This window comes from Lingula anatina, chromosome 3 (genome assembly GCF_051362555.1).
Source record: "Lingula anatina isolate TDL-2025a chromosome 3, LinAna3.0, whole genome shotgun sequence".
In the NCBI taxonomy this organism is placed as follows: Eukaryota; Metazoa; Brachiopoda; class Lingulata; order Lingulida; family Lingulidae; genus Lingula; species Lingula anatina.
The window spans coordinates 15,343,970-15,364,475 of record NC_141769.1 but is presented as its reverse complement, the minus strand read 5'-3'; the positions used below and the strand labels follow the sequence as shown (position 1 = coordinate 15,364,475).

Below are 20,506 nucleotides of genomic sequence, written 5' to 3'. Positions count from 1 at the left end.
GGCTACACTTTTTTTGTGGACTACTGCAGATTTATCCAAGGTTGAATTGGTCACTTTACCGAGCCGCATTCCCATTAATCACAATATCCGTTTTCCCTACCTTCTACCAAGGTCACAGATTAATGTTTCACTAGATATTAACAGAAACGTCTCTAGTTAAGTATGTCATGAATTTGCCATGCACATCTGTAATCATGTAGTGGAAAAATCAATCTGTGGCCCTGGTAGAGATATTCCTCCCCACTTTTTTTTACTTTGGTGGCTAACTACCGTAGTTAGCCACCATTCCCACCAAAGTAAAATAGTACCGGTTAATCATCCCTGATACTCTTGATATTTTCCGGCGTCAAATTAAAGGTCCACGGAAGCGCCTTCAAGTTCTCGCACGCACATGCACTATCTCGATGTACATCTTTTCCAACTATATATACTGTTTTACAACTTATTCAAATTTGTCTCTATCTGAGCTCTAAAAATGTAATATAAAGTCTTTTAATTTTTTAAGTGCGAAAAAAAATTGAAAAAACCTACATATTATTAAAAGGAAAATGTGCTTAAAATGTGCTAAGGCTTCGTTCACATGCAATGTCTATTTTCTAAATTCTATTTTCTATTCGCGCTATCTTATGATCACAGTCTGTGCCCTGAATATCCCGCCGCGTAATTACTGGCAGCGCGAGCCAGTTACTTATAGTAACTTATAGTAACTGGCTCGCGCTGCCAGTAATTACGCCGCGGGATATTCAGGCCACAGACCGTGATCATAAGACATACCGCAAATAGAAAATAGAATTTAGAAAATAGACATTGCATGTGAACGAAGCCTAAAACAAAAAACAGCCAAAAGTAAAAGCTCTCCAAACACTACCAATTGCCTTTAAAAATTTAAAAAGCACTTGTTGCTTTGTAAGGATTTTAAACCAAACTAAAAACGGAGTGAAAAGTGCTCTCATTAACAATGCTCTCCAAGTCCACACTGTTCTCCTCTCACTCTGTAGCACCACCCATTGAGCTACCTTGCTCATTGCACCACCCAATCAACTGCATGGATTACGGTTCACGTCATTCAAATAATGCTCCAAAGCCTACATGGACGACTGACCTGGAGTTACCTTCGCGCCAAGGTAGGGTCAAGGCAAAGCAACTTACATAAGTAGAGTGTATATAGTTATCGAGGCTCATATTCTGATGAGTGTTATGTTTTTGGGTGTGAACGTCATTCCAACACCGTGAACCTCTTCAGTTGGGCGCGAGCATCCTCGGGAACAAGATGACTCTTAAACAACGTGTAGCCGCTGAACATCTGCTGCTTCAACTGAGGAAGTCTCAAAAGGTAGGCCTGTAGTGAAGAATTGAATCTGAATTTTGAATACGCTCGAACATTTTCTGTTTTGCGAAAAAGGCGTAGGCTACAGTAGCCTACGCATCAGACACTTTAGATAAATCAAAAATACTATTAGAGAAACTCAGGAAACAGGGCGGGGTTTAGGTGCCCTAAGTACTCCCACTCCCCTAAGCAATACCAGGTCGCACTAATGCCACTGCCACTGGTATATACTTATCATTTATGTTCTTCTACCATTTCTATTGTTTTGTTCCAAAAAACTTTTTTACTCTGACGGTGGCTGGTACCCTCCTAGCCGTGATGCTTTAAACAAATGCTTAGTATTCATACACATTTTTCCGGTTCTGAGAGAAACCTGTGTTCACGCGAGTAATATAAAGCGATTTATGTTCTTATTACTGTTTTCTGCAATGGATGCGGTCATGATAAAAGTCCAACAATGCAAAATTGGTCGTTTCAGATTCAGTTGAAAGCCAGCAAGAGAGAGCAGAGGTTGCACGAGAAAGCTATAGCCAAAGTTATGGCTGGAAATCCGACAAAAGCCGAGAAATTAGAGGTATATGAATAAATACTCCACCAAAAAATGTTTTGAAGACTTTAAGACACCCAGAAAGTGTAAAGTGATGTTTTGTCAGGTTATTTGGGTAATTGCGTCCGTTGTGTCGTCACGGGTCAGCCGAAGTCTTCGTGAAAAGACTTTTAAGGTCGTACAAGTAATAGTCGTTATAATTATTTAACTGATATAAATCGTAGTTCTAGAGAATGAACTTTACAAAATTATATAAAATGGATGATTACTGTCAAAGACCAGGCAAGAAGAATACTGTCATGTTTTCATGAAGTTACGCTCTACAGTAACTAAGACATTTAAAAAGATAAATTGCCCTTTTAGAAACGCTCCGAAAGATGGGCTGCAAAGCGCATGGAGGCCCAAAAGTCTGAGAGAGAGTACTTAGACAGGATGATGCAACAAAACCGCGACCGAGACTGGTCCGAGGTGCTTTGTTCCGTTCCCAGCGAGAAATGCGGACCGCCCTCTGGAGCCGATGTGGTCGAGGTATGAGTTTCACAGGACACTTAAGAATTTTGAGTGATTCTTTTTAGGTTGGTTCACTGGAGACGAGATCTTCTTGAAGTTCAAGTTCAAGCTAGGTTAGGTGCAGTTACGTATTCTGTAGTTTCAGAAAAGCACAGTTAGTAAGTTGTGCTCGTCTATTTTGTTAAGTTGATCTGCCTCACCAAATAATAATAATAATCGTTTACGGGCGCCTCTAATACCTTACAAAGTAACCGAAATAAGACACTACTTGTGTAAGTCCCATGAATTTTTTTTCTTATATAAACTACTGACCTAACTAGGTCATAGCTTTAAAACTGACTTACACACATTTATGCAACAAAGTTTGGCTGCTACCCATTCAATGTCCCTGTACCCTCCTTAGTGGCCCATATTTATCGCTGTGGGTCAGTTCTGGGACTCATCAAACTCCACAGCTAGGTCTGCATGACAATATACCAATATAATAACTGTCAGCATTCAGTAGGTGTAAATGCTACAAAAAGTCTAATAAGTTAACCGGATTTGTTTCCTTTCTTTTTACAATAATAACAATAATAATAATAATAATAATAATAATAATAATAATAATAGTTGCTATTGTTATTATTGTTATGTGTGCGAGTATGTCAGTGTTGTTCACCTGAACAGGTTGCACTAGACTTCGCCTTTGAGTTCACTGCGATGACCTGACCCAAATACTTACCTAACTGGCACGTTTTTCGTTCAAGGTATGCGTTACTCAGGAGCATGGTTGTACACCTCACGTGCGGTTTGTTATAAAATGTGAAGGGCCTTATAAAAAGCACAAATCTGTGATGTCGGCACTTCTTGAAAAAAACTCCGAAACATATTAACTCCCAAACACTGGTTTTTACGATGATAATAATAATATGTTTATATTCTTATAGCCCGTGTCTGTCCATGGCGATGTTGGCCGACACAATGTTTCATCATTTAATGGTTTTACTTTAAATTTACTGAATTACTATGTTTATTAAATATACAGGTGGAGTTCGAAAATGAGCACTATCGAATTATTTCTACGTATTTTATTTATACGAATTATTTCTACGTATTTTACTCTTGCGACCTTTTTTCTTTAAATGCCAATCCGTATTTTCGTCAAGAGGGGAGTTTATTTGCTTCAAGTCAGGTTAAATTCGAATATTGGCATTCTTTGGCTAATTTTGAATAAAGTTTGAAGTAATAAGTTTTGCAATTAAATAGAACATTTTGTGGTAGTTCCCTATTAGGCTTGTCCAATGTTTTCTTTAACCCAAAATGATTGTGCTCTATAAAGGGTAATAAACTTTGCTCTCCCATATATAATTTAACTTATTTAGTCGAAAAATGAGCGCGCAGCTATTACTAAACTGGCATTCGCATCTTCACTGTTATTTGAGGGAAAACTTTAAATGAATTTAATAACAGCGATTCATTGACAAAAGACCAATTGAAAATAAAGCACAGATAAAGAAACGATCCACTTTTTATTGATTAAGGAAAGCGACGGACTTCGCTAGGGTCGTTGCTTTTTTAAAGAGTGCCTTTTAAAATAATTAGACTATTTTTTCACCGGGACGTATATTTTCAGATAATTGATGGAACGGATTAGGTACATTTCTGTAGACGAATGTAGCTGATGGCTATCTATCAAGGAAAGTTAATAATTTTGAATTCATGGTTAATTTTTTTTCTATTCTAAGGCTCCAAGTGGTCCCAGCAGTCTCGGGAATCCTCCGGCATATTCACACCAGGACACACAGCTTTAACATCGTGCAGTTCTAGTTTCCAAACGAGGCTCAGAAGATGAAGCCTTTTTGACTGACACCACATCACGGCAAACGCATGAAAAACTATTGTAAACTTTTTGTGAAAAGAATTTAAAAACTATTGAATGAAAGACAGTGAATAGTTTTACGCTATATGCTGACTTAAAAGGAATGTAAAACGTTACGACTCGCGTTTTCCATACAGATATACTCTATATATTCAGTATTTCTTGAAAAGTGTATTATTGACTGTGCAGTTCCTTATACAGGAACATTGTTTCATTAAAGCGAAAACAGCTTAGATATTAATCTGTCTGCAAAATGGCATTCTCTGATAATGGGAATTTCTTTTTAAGAAACATATAAATTTGTTTTCGAGTAAATGTTATGTATATTCGTAATGTACGATGAACCACTTTACACTACATATATATTTAATTGTTTTTGTACATAAACCATGAGTTTCATTAATGATTTATGCTCCTATGTAATATTTACGAAAAATGGCAAATTAAATGCAAGTTCATCTAGCTATCTATCTATCTTTTTATCTATCTATCTATCTATCTTTCTATCTATCTATCTATCTATCATCCATCTATCTTCCTCTAGGAAATGCGGAATCATCTGCTTAACTGGTGTAACAGGAATGATAATCCTAGGAATGAAAGTCCGAGCCCCCCATGATTAGAACAGATTAGGGTTAGGCCGAGTATAAGGCTCTGTTCTCACAACTTTTAGATCGATCTATCACCGCGGGGAGTCTCACTAGATTACTATCAGATAATCCGCCTTAAGTGTCCGTCCCCGCCTACTACAAGCTATAAGGGGTAATTAACTTTCGTGTCCGCCCGGCTGACAGCTATTCAGCGCGAAACCCCAGGGAGTTAGGTCGATCCAAAGTAGGTCGATCTAATCTATGGAAATGGGGTGTTAGGTTCCTATGTGGGGCTAATGTCGCCTGTACGAAGTAATGGGGAACGGATTACGGTTCCTAGCAGACTACTATTCCAGTCACACCTGGTTAAACTCATAATAGTATCGTATTATTTTGCAGTTATATATTTTCTTTTTATATTAAAAAAATATTTGCCTTGCATGTGAGACTTTCAAAAACATAAAGCTTACCGCCAAGACTAACTGGCCAGATACACATTTTATCTTCATACTAAAGCATGTGAAAATATGAAAAAATATATCTCTGAACCATAGCAAGTTGTTTTACAACTTCATATTATTTGATCAAATGGAATCAACATTTAAAAATGAATAAATATATCAGAAAAATAAAAACAGAACGTATTTGATATTCACTTTTTAATAAAGCTTATCGTTTAATTATATTTTTAAACAGATTTATTTCTATAATAAAGATAAACAAATATACAAAATAAATAAATTCAAAAGCAGGCGGCAAGTCGCCGCAGCATTATGTGCTTGCCTGCGTTATTTTTAACTAATGATAAATAAATGAAATGATAAAGATTATATGAAAGTAATAATAATTGTAATACCAATACTAATACTAATATTAATATTAATGAGAGCAACAGGGAAGGGGGGCATAGGCACGGGGTGATATATGCGGGAAGTGCTAGACTAGTTGATCAGGAGAGGGAGAGGTCGGGTCGGAGGAAGACCGTCAAGGATGTCCCGACTAATCAAAGCATTTAAACATCATGAATTAGAAACGTCAAAACAATGACGGAGTGATTCCTTCAAGAGCAGATTATTCCATTGTCGGTGATCGGTTGCATATTTCTAAAGCAATATTTTATGAACGGTGCAACAGCCTGAAAAATATATTTAAAAATTATTAGGTTACCATAACACCGGGAAAATCCATGGATATTTTAATATCCATATCTTTAAAGATTTCTGTTGAAATAACAAATACTAATATAAATACATTTACAGAAACAACATTTGGGTGGATCAAGGATTTTCAGTAGGTTAAGGAAGCTTTGTTATATTCCTATTTCCCCATTCCACAGTATTAAATTTTTTATTCATTTTCACTTATAAATTTAGTTGATATAGCAAATTGACAAACGACACTTAAATAGTCTAATTATAATTCCGGACTCTGTGACGATAAATATGTAAAAACTTAGCAAAGACGTTGTTGTGAAACCATTATGTATTTTATTTAAGTATATAATTCAAAGTAACACTATATACACAGACTTGCGGAAAATGGCGTTTATTTTCCCGATTTATAAGAAAAGTGAAAGAAGTTGCATTGATAACTATAGACCAGTTTTACTTCTGAGCGTGTTATCGAAAATATTGGAAAAAATTATATAAAAAAGGATGATTAATCATGTAGTTAATGGTAATCTACTATTTGAAAAGCAATCTCGGATTCTTAAGTGTAATAGCACCGAACACCAATTACTGGCAATTCAAAATTTGATAAAGTTCCGCATATTTTATTACTATATAGGCAGTCAGTCTATGGTATTAAAGGCAATCTACTGTCACTATTATCTTCTTATTTGAGCGATAGAAAAGTGAAGGTCCGTATTGATGGTACGCTATCCGAATGTTCCAAAGAATCATATCAATACTAGTGTTCCACAAGGCAACATTCTCGGTCCTCTGCTTTTTCTCTTCTATAATTGATCTAGCAAACAATCTTACTGATTACAATCAGTGCACCCAAGTGAGAATTCCTGCAGAGATAGATCGACCCTGCTGGTCTAATAATTTTTAATCGGAACCAAGAACTGTGTGTAAGCGATCAAAAAGTTTTTAAAAAACAGGGTGGTCAATAAAATGACCTATTTTTCTTTCCATATCGATTTAAAATAGGTTTGTTTTTCATGGACCACCCTGTATCTCTTTGGTCTAGTGTTCATATCTAGACGCTGACCTGTAGGATGATTAAGATATATTTGACAGAGTGGAAGATACAAAAAGACTGAGATTTTACAAAGACATCAAAAATTCTTTTTCAAAATTATCCATCAGGAATATAATTGAATGAAGTGTTTTACGACGATAAGCTCATATTTTATGACCAAAAGAAATAACATTTTTCTAACAAAATGAATAGTATTGGTCGGATTGGTTATGGGCCGAACAAGACGGGCCCCTTCTAGATAAGTGGTAATGAACATCGTTATCGCAGTAGAAGTTTTATTAGGCACTTATAAAAAGTGAACAAGGTTTTGCTTATATTCTTTGAACGTAAGAAAACAAGTGATAGGTGAAATTCATATCTTCATATGTCAGAAAGAATGGGACCTAATTTTGTTACATATGCGACTGTTTGATCTGCCAAAAGGTCACCACAGGTCACAGTCTTACTCTAAGTACACCTTCTGGCCTCAACAAGTGACTTTCGAGACCGGGTTATGTAAATACCACGTGCTTTCTTTCTTTTCAGCACGTCGGTTCTTTGTAAAGACGTATAAAACATGATACGTTTGACATGATGCAAGCATCGATGAACGTAAATTGCACCACACATTTCACAAACCTTGGACGGGCTGAATTCTTACTTCATTTTTCTGGCGACTATTTTTTCAGAAATCCATTGTGAAAGAGCTGAAGATTATCACGCTACGTATAAATAAAAAGAGGACGTTTGAAACATTGAATTAAAATCCGACTGGTCACTGTCCACTTTCTGGCCTCAAGTTACTTTCGAGACCGGGTTGTTTGACCTTCCAAAAGGTCACGCCACGGCACCGGGTCACAGTCTAAGTCAACTTTCAAGTGACTTTCGAGACCGGGTTATGTACCGGCAGGTCTAAATACCACGTGCTTTTTTCTTTTCAGCACGTTGGTTCTTTCCAATGACGTATAAAAGATCATTCACATCGAGGAGAGCCGAGGTCGAGCGAGGTCGATGCCAGCGTCGATGAACGTAAATTGCACCACACATTTCACAAACCTTTGACGGTTTGATTTCATACTTCATTTTTCTGGCGACTATTTTTTAGAAATCCATTGTGAAAGAGCTAAAGATTATCACGCTCCGTATAAATAAAAAGTGGACGTTTGCAACATTGAATTAAAATCCGACTGGTCACTGTCCACTCTCTGGCCTCAAGTGACTTTCGAGACCGGGTCGTGTAAATACCGCGTTTTCTTTCATTTCAGCACGTTGGTTCTTTGAAATGACGTATAAAATATGATCCGTTTGACATGATGCAAGCGTCGATGAACGTAAATTGCACATTTCACAAACCTTGGACGGGCTGAATTCTTACTTCATTTTTCTGGCGACAATATTTCAGAAATCCAGAGTAAAAGATTATCACTCTACGTAAGACGCGTTATAACGTTTGAAACATTGAATTAAAACCCGACTGGTTGGAATCCAGGGAGAAACATGTAGTTCATGATTGTTGTATAAGTTGTTTGTTTAAATCGGAGCTAATTTAATTACTGTTATATCCAAAAGTTACACTCCAATAATGCCAAATACAGTGGAATTAAGGAAACATTTATTCCCGAATGTCCCACATAAACGACGGGTAATTTACTAGTATTTTTATGAGTTTGGTTAATATTTTGACTTGGAAGCTTACGTAGGGCGATCCAACAGATGATTCCTTAGATGCGTTATCTGAGACCCGCGCTTACAGGTTATAACCCAATGTGGAGGAATGGTACCACAATTTGTTAATTAAATACTGTTATAGGGAAAAAACAGATTATCCAGAATCTTTAAAAAAACTAAAATGTTTAATTACGAAAGTTGGAGTGAAAGCTTCCATACACAGCTCCTCCAAACCCAGGACAATGGGCAAAACTGGGTTGGTGTGTTGGCATTTCAACAACGGGGGGCACAATCAGCATTTCTGGGGCCTAGCCTCCACTTAAATCGATTACAATCGTTATAGAAACTTTTGAATCTATCATCAAAAACTGTTTTTGTTTGTTCTTGGAATTATCCTGTGCTGGCAGCTGCGTAGGTGCACCTGCAAAGGCATGCAAGTGCGAATTTACGTCTCAATTTTCCTTTGTGTAATGCCAAGTTCACAGTTTTCCTCATTAAAAAAAATTATCGTTTATGATGGATTTTTTTGTGCCACATTTTGGATGGCAATTTCGATGAGTATCAGTAGGCCTACTTTGCTTGAAAGATTGAAGGTTGTTTTACTCGAGTCATCATATAATTTAGAAAATAAAACAATCATAAACTCGATGAGGTATTTTGACAAACATAAGTCCACAAAGTCTTAAAATGTAAATAATAAGTTCTATTAGATTTATTTCTATCTATCTACCATAAAGCTATATCAGGAACATGAATATATTACCTAGTCAGAAAGCACTTTTTCCTTTTTCTTTTTTTGAAAATAACCAAAATTGACATAAAGCAAATTAACCAGTTTTAAACACAGATACTAGAAAGCTCTACTGTTAACTGTTATGCCAGAAGTTATACAGAGGCATGTTCTAAATAATATAAACTTGTCAACTGACCTTCAGAACTTTTAACTTAAACACACGCACAGGAATGTTTGGCACTTACAAATACACAATGTTTCAATGACAACAAGCAGATAAATAAATAAATAAATAGCATATTGATAAGTAACCAACACATTATTGAACATGAGCCTAGGATAAAAAAAAAAACTGAACATTTATCATTTTATTGCAGATCTTGATGAATCTGGGGAACAATCGCACACAACTGAATTAAAAAATGGAGAATTCCATATTTCTGTGGAAAAAGCTCTTGACTGCAGTATGCAAATATCACCATTATAATTTTGACCACTTTTGATTCTTAGAGATAATCTTTTCAAGCGGTAGGACAACCTGCTGCTCAATTCAAGTTTTAAAATAAATAACTAAAGATGACCCCCAAAGGGGCTTCGAAACAACAGGTTAGGTTGTTCACCCGGATTTATGCTCTACAAGTGCTAACAGTGTTTAATTCAACTCACCTACACAAACGTGTTGGGGAAAAAAAGTAAAATCTACACATATACTTCGAATGTAAGGTTCTGCACCTTTATATTACAACTTGGTCTAACCTCAAAGTTCCCTTAGTAATGAGACAAATGTTCAAATTTTCACAGATTAATACAAACTGGCTTAAATTTGTAAACTAACAACAAGAACCTTCTGACTGTACTTGCATATTGATAAATTATCACATAAAACTGAGACACAATGTGGTATAATTTAGAGCAATTTCACAAGAAAAAACAACCGCAAATTTTCCTTCTTATATTACGTGTACTAGTAAGTCCTCAGTATAAGACAATGCGTTCAGCCACCACCATGTTTATACTGCTGGTTTACAGTTAAAAATCAAGCAGATCATATACATGTATGCAATTTGTTAGGACCACTTTGTAGCACCTGCTGGCATTCGGTTCCTTTGAAAGAAACCACGCATTGTGAAGGTCCAGCCATTAAGAAGCTGCAATGCACAATGCAGAACTCTCAAAAACTTACTGTGTCAGTGTATAACAAAGGGAACAAAATGATAAAATATATCATCATTTAGCAGCATTCAATCCTGGCTTTTTTCCAGAATCCTTGCTTCTTTCAGTTTATCTCTATATCTATGTGCCGCAGATGAGTATGTTTTTTCTGAAAAATACCAAAAATATAAACAACTCAATTATTTGCAAAGAAAATTTCATGAGTTGTTTCATACAATTAGTAACTTATTAAGTTCTTAAAACATGCAAAATTTGCTCTACATTTTTTTATCTTTACGAGAGGTTTATTTATATATCCTCCCCCTTTCTCTCCCTCTCTCTCTCTTTGTCTCTACAAAATACACAACACCTTACCAGGCGTTTCACCAGTATTTGGTGTACAGGAAGACCAGAAAGTGAATCTACAATTTGGTTCTTCATTTACAGGGAGTCAAACCTAAGAAAGTCCAGCCAACCAACCCCAAAATTTTGTAAGCCAGCCAGCCATCTTTGGAAATATAGGCCGAATTTTGAGGCTCCTGGCCATTATAATAACAGCTGGATGGCTCTCTAGGGGAAAGCCTTGCACCTCACTGAAGCATAAAGCAGTTATCTTAAAGACTAATCTCTGAAACTTAAAAGACCATGCGCCCCACCTTGAGGTTACTCTCCAGCCTGTCTATCTCCATGCCAAGTTGGTCTGATATCCCCTCCCCATGCTTCACTATGATAGCTTCTGCATCCTCCACAGTCTTGGCACACTTCATCTCCTTAAGTACACATACAAAATAATAATCATAACAATATTCATTGCTTTAAAACCACACTTCTCATGCAATTCAGTGCTGTTCTCATAAAAATAAAGAGCATATAAGAAAGACAGGCTCAAATTAATAACATAAACGATGATAAAATATTAAGAAAATAGTTAAAATACAGTGAAAGTTAGATTTTATGATGAGAGTAAAATTTTCAATCAGTTATAATTACTTGGTTAAATATTGATACTCGATTAAAGATTGAAGTGAAAATTTATAGCCATTTATAGTCATGTTCTTAAAATGTGATTAGTTCACCTGCCTGCTTCAGTTCTGATAAAAATAAATGGGAAGGCAGCAAAAGACAGAAAGCTTACCTCCAATATTGCCTTTTTGTTTTGTCTACTGAGGTAATTTAAGGAAACCATCTTGCCATCAAAGTCCACTTCTGCCTTGAATTTTGTCGCGCCTCCCATATCAGTGGTCTTCACGTCGTGGACACCTCTGAAATAAAGCACAACGCCAACAATGGCCAATAATTCCTATCAGTTCCTGTCATATGGGATAAAGCCAATGCAATTAAAAAAAAAAACTGCTACCAAAGACTTCAAGTTATATATATATTAAAAAACGCTACTTTAGAACAAGGGCTCTTTATTCTTTGCTGTTACCTTACAACTTTATCACATTCCAGATCAGAAGTGATCCCTGCCAGTTGTTTTGGTGGAATTGACCTGCAATAAACAGTCCGACATATGATACCATAAACAACATACAAATGATGTTATTATTCAGCAATTTTTATTATGTGCACAACAATAACGACTGAACTGTTTGCTTTTAATACAATATATAATAATATAATAATAGGAAAATGGTGAGAGAAGGTCTGAATCAGTCAGCAATCATTGTTAAAGTTAAAACTTACTTTCCAATGATTGTTTCTAAATTACTGCGTAGTATGAAATTTGCCACAAACATCAGAAGTCCTCCAATACAAACAGATCCCAAGGAGTCGTAAAAAGGATTGGAAGTGAGATGAGTGAGCCCTACACCTGCAGAGGCTAAGGCAACGCCTATGACTGCTGCACTGTCTTCCAGTAAGATCAGATTCAGGGTGGGGTCCTTCCATGCATATACTGGAAAAATAAATATTGCTGAGGATTTTTTTTTTACCACTCAAAATGGGTCTAAGCAGGAACATTGAATTCAGTCTCATTCCAAAATGTCAAGATCTTATCTGAAATGTGAATTATTTGGCTAAGAAGAAGGGACAAAGAGTATGATTTTTAAAACATGTTAAAAACATAACCACTTATTGTTGAACTTCCCTGAGGAAAAGTAAAACTTTTCAATTAATCTTTTTTAAACAGGTAAATGCCGTGAATCAATGGGCCCAATGATTTTTCCCATCCTGACAAATGTTGCCACTCGTCAACAACCTTGACATAATTTTAGATAGCATACAACCCAAAACTTAGTGCTCGAAGTTATGGCAGAATTTGAAATAAACATGCTTAACCATGGATCAAGGACTTTTTTTATATATTTTCAGATGGTTTAATTTAATTTTCCCAGCAAAGATATATGAAATTATGATTTTAGGTTAACAAAACTTTGGGACAACAATGTTTCAAGCTTTTCAACTTACACCAGTTTTTCATGCTCATATCTGATGATTTTTTTTGGTTTATTGTCTTGAGTACTACACGTAGAGATACTGAAAAAGTAAATAAATAAAAGAACAATTAATTTAAATTTCAAGCACAATTAACTGTTTACTTTACTACAATGACTAAGAAAAGGCTCACAAGTTTAGATCATTTCTTAACCAGTAACCAGTTCATCACCAGATCTGGCCAGAATTTTTCTAGCAAATATATCTTCACCCAGTTGACCTATTGCCTCCAATATTTCAACACAAGGCTCATATATTTGCTCTTCTTGAATATATACGTGTATAATTATATACTTTTATAATATAGGAAACCATGACTGAATCTAATGAGACATGATTATAAACACTATCTCAGTTATCAACTTTTAATCATATTTCCATATGCTAGTAATCTTAAATATCAGATCAGAAGGCACCATTAAAAAACATTAATGATAAACAAGAAACATAAAGCAACTTAGATTAGAACTAAGAGAGAGAGAGAGATTTGCCAAATTTGTTCTTACTTGCTTCACATATCCCAGAAACGGCCAATACGATATATGCCTGAAAAACAAGACATATAACTGAATTTCAAAATACCTTATTCTTTCTTTATACTTGACATTACATAATCTTGGACAAGTGAATTTGAGAGTATTACATTGAAAGAATAATCGATCTATTTGTGAATATAACACTGGAGATTCTGAATAGTATTTTCTTTCATTATAACACTAGGTCAACATAAAAACCTTTATACCTGAGATCAATGATTGTCACTTGACATTTATAAACCTGACTTAGTAAATGATTAAGAACATATACATTTCTTATGTAAGCTCTTACATAAAATGGGGAAACAAGTTCTCCTGGGTTAAAAAATCCAAGGATGCCATGGTATATTGACACTGCTCCTACCCCACATATGACTAAGGCACTGAGAAAGGAAGTCAGTGGCCTTATTTGGCTGTAACCATACCTACAACATAATGATACGATCTTATAACATGGAAAACAGTACTGAAATAAAAGAAAAAAGATATGTAAGTGACAAGACAAAAGGGAAAGGGGCACAAGGGGTTCCAAAGAACTACCCCATTGATTGGAAAAGGCTTGATCTGAAACCAAATTTTATTTGGTACGTAAGTTCTATGCCATTTCTCAAGCTGGGTAAACTAATTTGGGAGCAAATATATATCTACTTTTTCAGCAAAAGAGGCCTAATTAAAATTCTTCTATTTAGGAAAACAATACTGTGAACAGCTTCATCTGATGAAAGCATCATGAGGCACATGTTAAAGACTGCAAACTGTTTTTTTTTTTATAGACAAGTAAGTTGAGCAAGCTTTACCTGTGTATGTGAATACATGTATTGGTCGGTCAATTAATATTGTAAGCCAGCACGCTAAGTCTTGGACAGTGACAAATCACTGCTGACATCATTGAATTTGTGATTGTTAACAATGCATTTTGTTGCTACATATATGGTTCTGTTCTATTGTCAATGATGTCTTTTTTTATGCAACTTACGGGTGAATGGAATCAGGTTTTTTGCTTGCTTTATAAACCCCGTACAGAAGAAAAGCCTGTAAAAAATGTGCAGATAAGTATTGCTATAGTGTTTGTGAAAATTGCATTCAATTCTGGCCACAGAATAATTACGTAATTCCACAATCGATTTTGCAACAGTTAAAAATAAATAAATAAATAAAGAGTTAAAAATTACAGCTTGTAGCAATAACTGATTTCTTTCTGTGATAATTCACAGTTGCACTGCAGCATTTGTCTGTGACGAAAGAGCTTACCTGGTTAGTTACATCTACCAAAGAATGCAGCATTTCGGCAAACATACTGTCAAACCCCGTTTGATACCATATAATACCTTTGGCACCAAAAGCTACAAAGTTCCTGGAAAAAAAGGGGAATAAATGGCAAACATGTCATTCCTTACAAAAATTTGCCCAACATTTCAAAATAAAGCACTATTTTCAAGTTTGGTTTTGGAGAGACATTATGGAAATAAGAAAAACGTACACAGCTATCACAGTGAAATATAGGAATCAGAAAGAAATCAAAAGTATTGAGTTTCACAGTCTAGCAGATCTATGAGTAACTATGAAAACTGCCCATACAATAGCACAAAGCTATCTCAATGAAAAATAGGAATCCGAAAGAAATCAGAAGTATTGAGTTTCAGTTTGGCAGATGTATGTGCATAGTAACTTACGTGAAAACCGCAAACTGGCAGGCCCATACAGTTCCCTTGTCAATCTCTTTACTGTCCGAAGGAGGAGTAAAAACCTAAAAGACATAAGATCTGGATACATGTATACTGTACCAATGAACAAACCAAGCAGAACAGTGGAATACGTGTACCAATTAAAAAATTACAGATATCACTGCAATTTTTAAAAAATGATCAATAAATAGCATGATTAAATCCATTCTATTTAAATTCTAGTTTAGTGACTTACTTTTGGTGGAAGATGGAGAATGCGCTTGGACAGTTGTGTAACATCTGATAAAAGAAACACAGAAAAAAAGTATTCATCTTTGTGTCCAGTACAGGTTGTTTCTAAGGTCAAAATTTTCAGGCTCTTATATACCTGTCCCCATAAAAAAGAGCTTAAATAAGGCTAGAGAAGAAGTGCAACTTTTTTCTTAAAATATTTAAAAATATGTATTAAGTCTATTCAATCTGAGAAGCCAAGCATATAAACATTAATTCATCTCACGTACTTAGGTTTAAAATACAATGAAGGCAAAACCATCTTACCCATCTTTTGTGCCCTTTCCCTTAATTCTTCTTGTCTACGTTGCATTTCCAAAAAATTGGCTTGTCCTCCATATTTTTTATATGCTCTGAAATATCCAATTTAAACAGACTATATGCTGTGTTGCATATCTTCTTCTCTACCTGACTGTTTCATGAAATATAAGATCTATTACTACTTATTTTCATAGAGACTAAATCCCATGTATACTACATAAAACATGGTCCTTATTTTCAAAGTTAAATTTAACATGAATGGCATATTATTTCCACTTGTGTCCCCACAAAATAATCTTATAACAAAATAATAATAAAAATAAACCTTACAATGCTCTCACATCTTTTTCCATGTACACCACAATATGATCCACACCAGAATATGGACTTCGCTGTTCTTTCCCTTTTAGTTGCCTAATATCTCTATAAAATCAAATATAAAATCAAAATGTCATCTTCTGCACAACTGACAATTCTCAATTGATGAAATAAAGCAGTAAATAAATAATAAGACCAAGGGCATTTCAATTAGAAGTGAACCAACCATTTACACTAGAGCAATATAATATAAATATCTACATAAACTGTAGTACATACACTCAGTAATATAACATCAATGTCTACATACTCATCTGATAACATAAACTTCTTTTTGACATCATGGACAGTCAACCTTATATTATCTGTGTATCGGTCTGTCTTTGGTACACTGGTTTTTGGCACAACTGGAATTGAAGAGTGAAATAAAATCTAATGACATGCCATCAATGTAAAAAAAAAGTTAACAGCAGGGGTTTAACCAGGAATTCTCATAGCATATTGAGTATATCATAAAAAATCCTCAAAATTAGGCTTGGCTGTGGTCATTAACAACTTTATCAAATTTTTCTGCCCTCATCATCAAATTGGAATTCATTTGGCAAAAATAATCAAATAACCTAAAATTTTCTCATTTAGTGTAAGCCAGATTGTCATACTAGCATAAAAAAGTCTATGAGCACGAAAAACCCATTTTTGTACACATACCTTTTACATATGAACTCTGCACTGGAGCACTTGTGTCCTGTTTCTCTCCACAACTTTCAAGCCCAGAAGAGCTTCCCTCACTACTAGATGACATGCTAGGCTCTTCCTCTGTACTATCAGGCAACTTTTTCTTGTTTATACCACCAGTTTTGTTGTCATTATTGTGAGATGATGATGCATGATACATAACCCCCAAGAAAAAATTATTTGCCATTTGAGGTGCTGTCCTTTTAGCTATTTTTGTGGTAGTTTTGCCTAGGAGTGGGTGATAAAGTATTTGTCTATGGCATTCTGAAATATTGTAGAATAAAAATCACTATAATACTAAATCATACTATGTAGAACAAGAGAGCTATAACATTACATGGTTGTAAAAAAACAAAAAAATTATTTAGTCTGCATCTAGGCTTGACACTTCTAGAAATACCAGTACCTAATGCATAACAGGCAATATTAATTTTTGATGAAAACATCGACAAGGCAAAAATTAATGTTACATCTCGGTTAAATTTGACAAAAAGATTAACAGTAGTGATATATGTGAAGTCGTATGCATTGGTCAATGTGCACTAGCTCCCAGCTTTCACAACTTTATTCTAACACACATATACACAAAAAGGAAACACTAAGACCCCATTCCTATAGATTTTAGATCGATCTATCCCTGTGGGGAGTCTCGCTAGATTACTGTCAGCTTAGCCGTCTTAAGCGTCTGTCCCGCCTACTAAAAGCTGTAAGGGGGTAATTAACTATGGTGCGCGCTCGGCTGACTGCAATTTAGCATGAACCCCCAGGGAGTTAGGTCAATATAAATCTTAATCTCTGGATCAATCTAAATCTCTGGGAATGCACCCTAAACAAACATGTACTTCCAAACCTTTATAAACAGTCCATGTTAGATATCCTCTGTTATAACTGACAGGCAGTCTGCCAGATGCCAGCCAAAACCTCAGGAAGCTTTTTGTGTGATGCATGACTTCTTTTACTGGAAATATACATTTCAAATTTAATGCACAAATGTTAATAAGTAAACATTATACAGATAGTAAAATTATATCCACCACATTTTCATCGAAAATGGAAGACATGACTTCATTTTATATATATACTAAAGCTGCCAAAATGTACTTGATGTGCAAAACCTCTAGGTTCACTAAAAAAAAGTTTCTTGTGCACCTTCAAGGCTATATTTATTAAATAATTATCTATATCCCTTTAAAGCCTATAAAACAACAAATTAATATAATATTAATATTTAAGTAGAGAGAATAGCTCTGACAATGTGCCATGCTTTGATGATGAGCCATAGATCTCTGTCTCCCTGTACCTATCATGAAATTGATAAAAACTCCTAGTGACAATACTGACATGTATGCTGTGCTAATGCGTGAAAGCAAAGGCCTCAAAAAGTGTAAAATGAAGACCAGTTTGAGCAGCGCCTACGTACAGTGTTTGACCTTCGTTTGAAATAGTACAGGCCAATTTGGCCAGTGTGCTCTGAAAGTTACTGGCCAAACCGAAAATGCACAAGCCAGACTTTGGCCAGCTTTATTACGAAGTTACTGGCCAAATATTCAAAGTGCAGGCCATGTGGTAATGACTCATGATGGAGATGTTATCATAAGCAAATAAAGAAAAAAATTTAAAACCTTTTTTAAACCTAGAACTGTGTTTATTCTTTAGTCTACAGATTTTGCACATTCTAATTAAACATAAACTATATGCATATTTATTTACCCCACTTTACCTAGAGATACTTTGATTAGATTTTTAATAAAATTTTCTGTACTTATATTTCTAAAATTTTCTGAACTTGTACTCCGTGAACATAATTTGTTTAATGAAATTTATATTTTGTATCTTTAAGTTGCATCATCACACCAAGAAATATTCATACAATAGATGCAAGGATTTAAGCTTCATGCTCTTTACTATATATTTGTACATAAATGTATATTCTTTGGGGGGAATCGGCCGGGGTGAAATTGTCCTGATACCGATGAAGAGATAAAAGTCAGTATAAAGATCAATTTTGTCTTAAAAACTGCTCCACATCCTTCTCAGTCATTTCATTGTCTTCATCTGAATCACTATAACAGTCATCAAACCCCTCATCACTGTCACTGCATCCCTTTTTTCAATTCTTGGTGTTTTTGGTTTGGTACCTGCAATTTTTAAGTGTCAAGTTTATTAAAGACTGCCAACACAATCACTGAGTCAGACATAATCAATTACTGGTACATGTGAAAAAGAGCTAAACATTTAACAACGTTAAAATCAACAATTGGGACAAACAAGTAGACCGTTCAGATATGGGGTCTTAATAAATACATATAAAGAAATACTCGTTTCAAAATAAATATTAAAATGAGGTTAAATTAAGCACTATCATTATTAGAGAACTTGTGATATTCAGGGTGAACTCCGTAAGTCGCACTGACGGAGATGCAGTCGGTGAACTGCTGAAAACCTAACGAGATTGTTAAAAGATTCAATTGTATCCGAGTTGAAATAAAATTCATTATTTTGTATTATTTGTATAGTATTGCACTGTACTGTAATAGCGTGCGCTAGGTAATTCAAGTTCTCTTACCCTACACACGTTGCACGTCGCACGCATTTAACCCCCTCCCCCCCTTTTTTCTTTTTTTGTTCCGCTCAGGAAAAAAATCAGAAAACGTCAAAAACATGCGTTGGGTCAAAGAGCTCAGACTATTAGTTCGTTTCTGCTTTGATTTTGTTTACTTACCACTTGAAGTTGAAGCCGATTCTGCTACGCTCTCACTCTCAGTCTCTTCTACTTGGCGTTTTGAAATTTTTAAAAACTTTTCCATGCAGCTTGATGATCCACGTGCATCACGTTTTCTCCCGGAAGCGTCAACTGCGCAAAATCGCAAGACGCAAGTGAAACGAAACAGACAGCATTTCCTATACTTCGTCAAAATCCGGCGCGCAAACGAAGGCTAGATGCTTTCAAAAACGACAGCGAGACTGTGAATACGTCATTACGGAATTCCCCACTTTCAAGCAATCACGATTATGAGAGTGAAAATGAGGTTAGCAGTAAGGGTAATCCCATGAACTTCCCTGTAATTTTTGGCATACGAGTCGGACTTAAATTGAGTCTAAATTTTGCCGATAAACTTGATACAGTAAGTTGACATAAATCGCCAAAATGGCGACTTGCACCATCATTTTCACTCGCCAGATTTAATTTTAACTCGCATTGGCGAGCTGGCGAGTGCGAGTGTCAAACGCTGACGTACCATGGTCCTCATGAACTTGAAGTCTTCAGTACCCTGTGGCACACAAGGCAGCGAAATCGACCTGCCAGTAAGCTAAGAACAGTAACACACAGATAACGCCACTGTCAAGTAATTGGAGTAAGGCAATTTGACCTCACCTTGTCTTTATTGAATTTGTACACAACCGCAGTAGCTACCGTACATGAACAGTGTAGCAGCTCGCCCGCAGCAGCTGCCTCCGACAACGGACGCCGGACGGCAACCTCGTTGACGTCGTCTAGAATGGGAGGCAATCTAAGGCGTCAATATAAATGCAAATAAATATTATTGCAGACGCTATAAATATGACTAGCGAGATCTGCTACTCGTATTTTCATCTTTTGAGGGAGCAACTCTCTGTCTGGTCAAATTCGCTAATGTAGCTAGACTTCCGGGCAAACAACTGGAGTCGATAACACATCTTACTGGTTGG

At 35.6% G+C, this 20,506-nt stretch overlaps 2 protein-coding genes and 1 long non-coding RNA gene across 4 annotated transcripts; 1 reads left to right on the top strand and 2 right to left on the bottom strand.

Moving 5' to 3' along the window:
- The first annotated feature begins 1,108 nt into the window (after nt 1–1,108).
- Nucleotides 1,109–4,707, top strand: LOC106181282 (uncharacterized). Its single transcript, XM_013565610.3, has 4 exons — nt 1,109–1,333; nt 1,806–1,901; nt 2,238–2,402; nt 4,112–4,707. The coding sequence occupies exons 1-4, from the start codon at nt 1,271–1,273 to the stop codon at nt 4,175–4,177; spliced, it is 390 nt and encodes a 129-aa protein (XP_013421064.1). The 5' UTR covers nt 1,109–1,270; the 3' UTR covers nt 4,178–4,707.
- A 4,680-nt stretch (nt 4,708–9,387) lies between these two features.
- On the bottom strand, nt 9,388–20,365 carry LOC106181314 (proton-coupled zinc antiporter SLC30A9, mitochondrial). 2 transcript variants are annotated; one of them, XM_087008513.1, is made up of 18 exons: nt 20,193–20,365; nt 17,667–17,774; nt 16,790–17,080; nt 16,392–16,488; nt 16,094–16,186; nt 15,770–15,855; nt 15,468–15,511; nt 15,221–15,294; nt 14,799–14,901; nt 14,524–14,579; nt 13,840–13,972; nt 13,518–13,557; nt 12,985–13,053; nt 12,262–12,472; nt 12,005–12,067; nt 11,711–11,837; nt 11,232–11,345; nt 9,388–10,744 (listed from the first exon to the last, which is right to left on the bottom strand). In XM_087008513.1, exons 2-18 carry the CDS (start codon nt 17,761–17,763, stop codon nt 10,700–10,702), a joined length of 1,743 nt encoding a protein of 580 aa, XP_086864639.1. In that variant the 5' UTR covers nt 17,764–17,774; nt 20,193–20,365; the 3' UTR covers nt 9,388–10,699. The 2 variants fall into 2 exon arrangements, with proteins under 2 accessions (XP_086864639.1, XP_086864640.1); XM_087008514.1 differs by having other exon boundaries at nt 20,056–20,219.
- On the bottom strand, nt 17,798–19,822 carry LOC147762957 (uncharacterized). The gene is made up of 2 exons (XR_015333435.1): nt 19,539–19,822; nt 17,798–18,954 (listed from the first exon to the last, which is right to left on the bottom strand). It is a non-coding gene; the product is annotated as an uncharacterized LOC147762957 (long non-coding RNA).
- Nucleotides 20,366–20,506: the final 141 nt, after the last annotated feature.

Excerpts from the sequence above, each read along its gene's own strand:
- LOC106181314 (XM_087008513.1), bottom strand. The coding sequence starts at position 17,763 with ATGCATCACACAAAAAGCTTCCTGAGGTTTTGGCTGGCATCTGGCAGA. Across the intron at positions 14,580-14,798 it reads TGGTAGATGTAACTAACCAG|GCTTTTCTTCTGTACGGGGT; the intron begins GTAAGCTCTTTC and ends CATTTTTTACAG. Across the intron at positions 11,838-12,004 it reads GAATGTGATAAAGTTGTAAG|AGGTGTCCACGACGTGAAGA; the intron begins GTAACAGCAAAG and ends GCTTTATTTCAG.
- LOC106181282 (XM_013565610.3), top strand. The coding sequence starts at position 1,271 with ATGACTCTTAAACAACGTGTAGCCGCTGAACATCTGCTGCTTCAACTG. Across the intron at positions 1,902-2,237 it reads CAAAAGCCGAGAAATTAGAG|AAACGCTCCGAAAGATGGGC; the intron begins GTATATGAATAA and ends TTGCCCTTTTAG. Across the intron at positions 2,403-4,111 it reads CTGGAGCCGATGTGGTCGAG|GCTCCAAGTGGTCCCAGCAG; the intron begins GTATGAGTTTCA and ends TTCTATTCTAAG.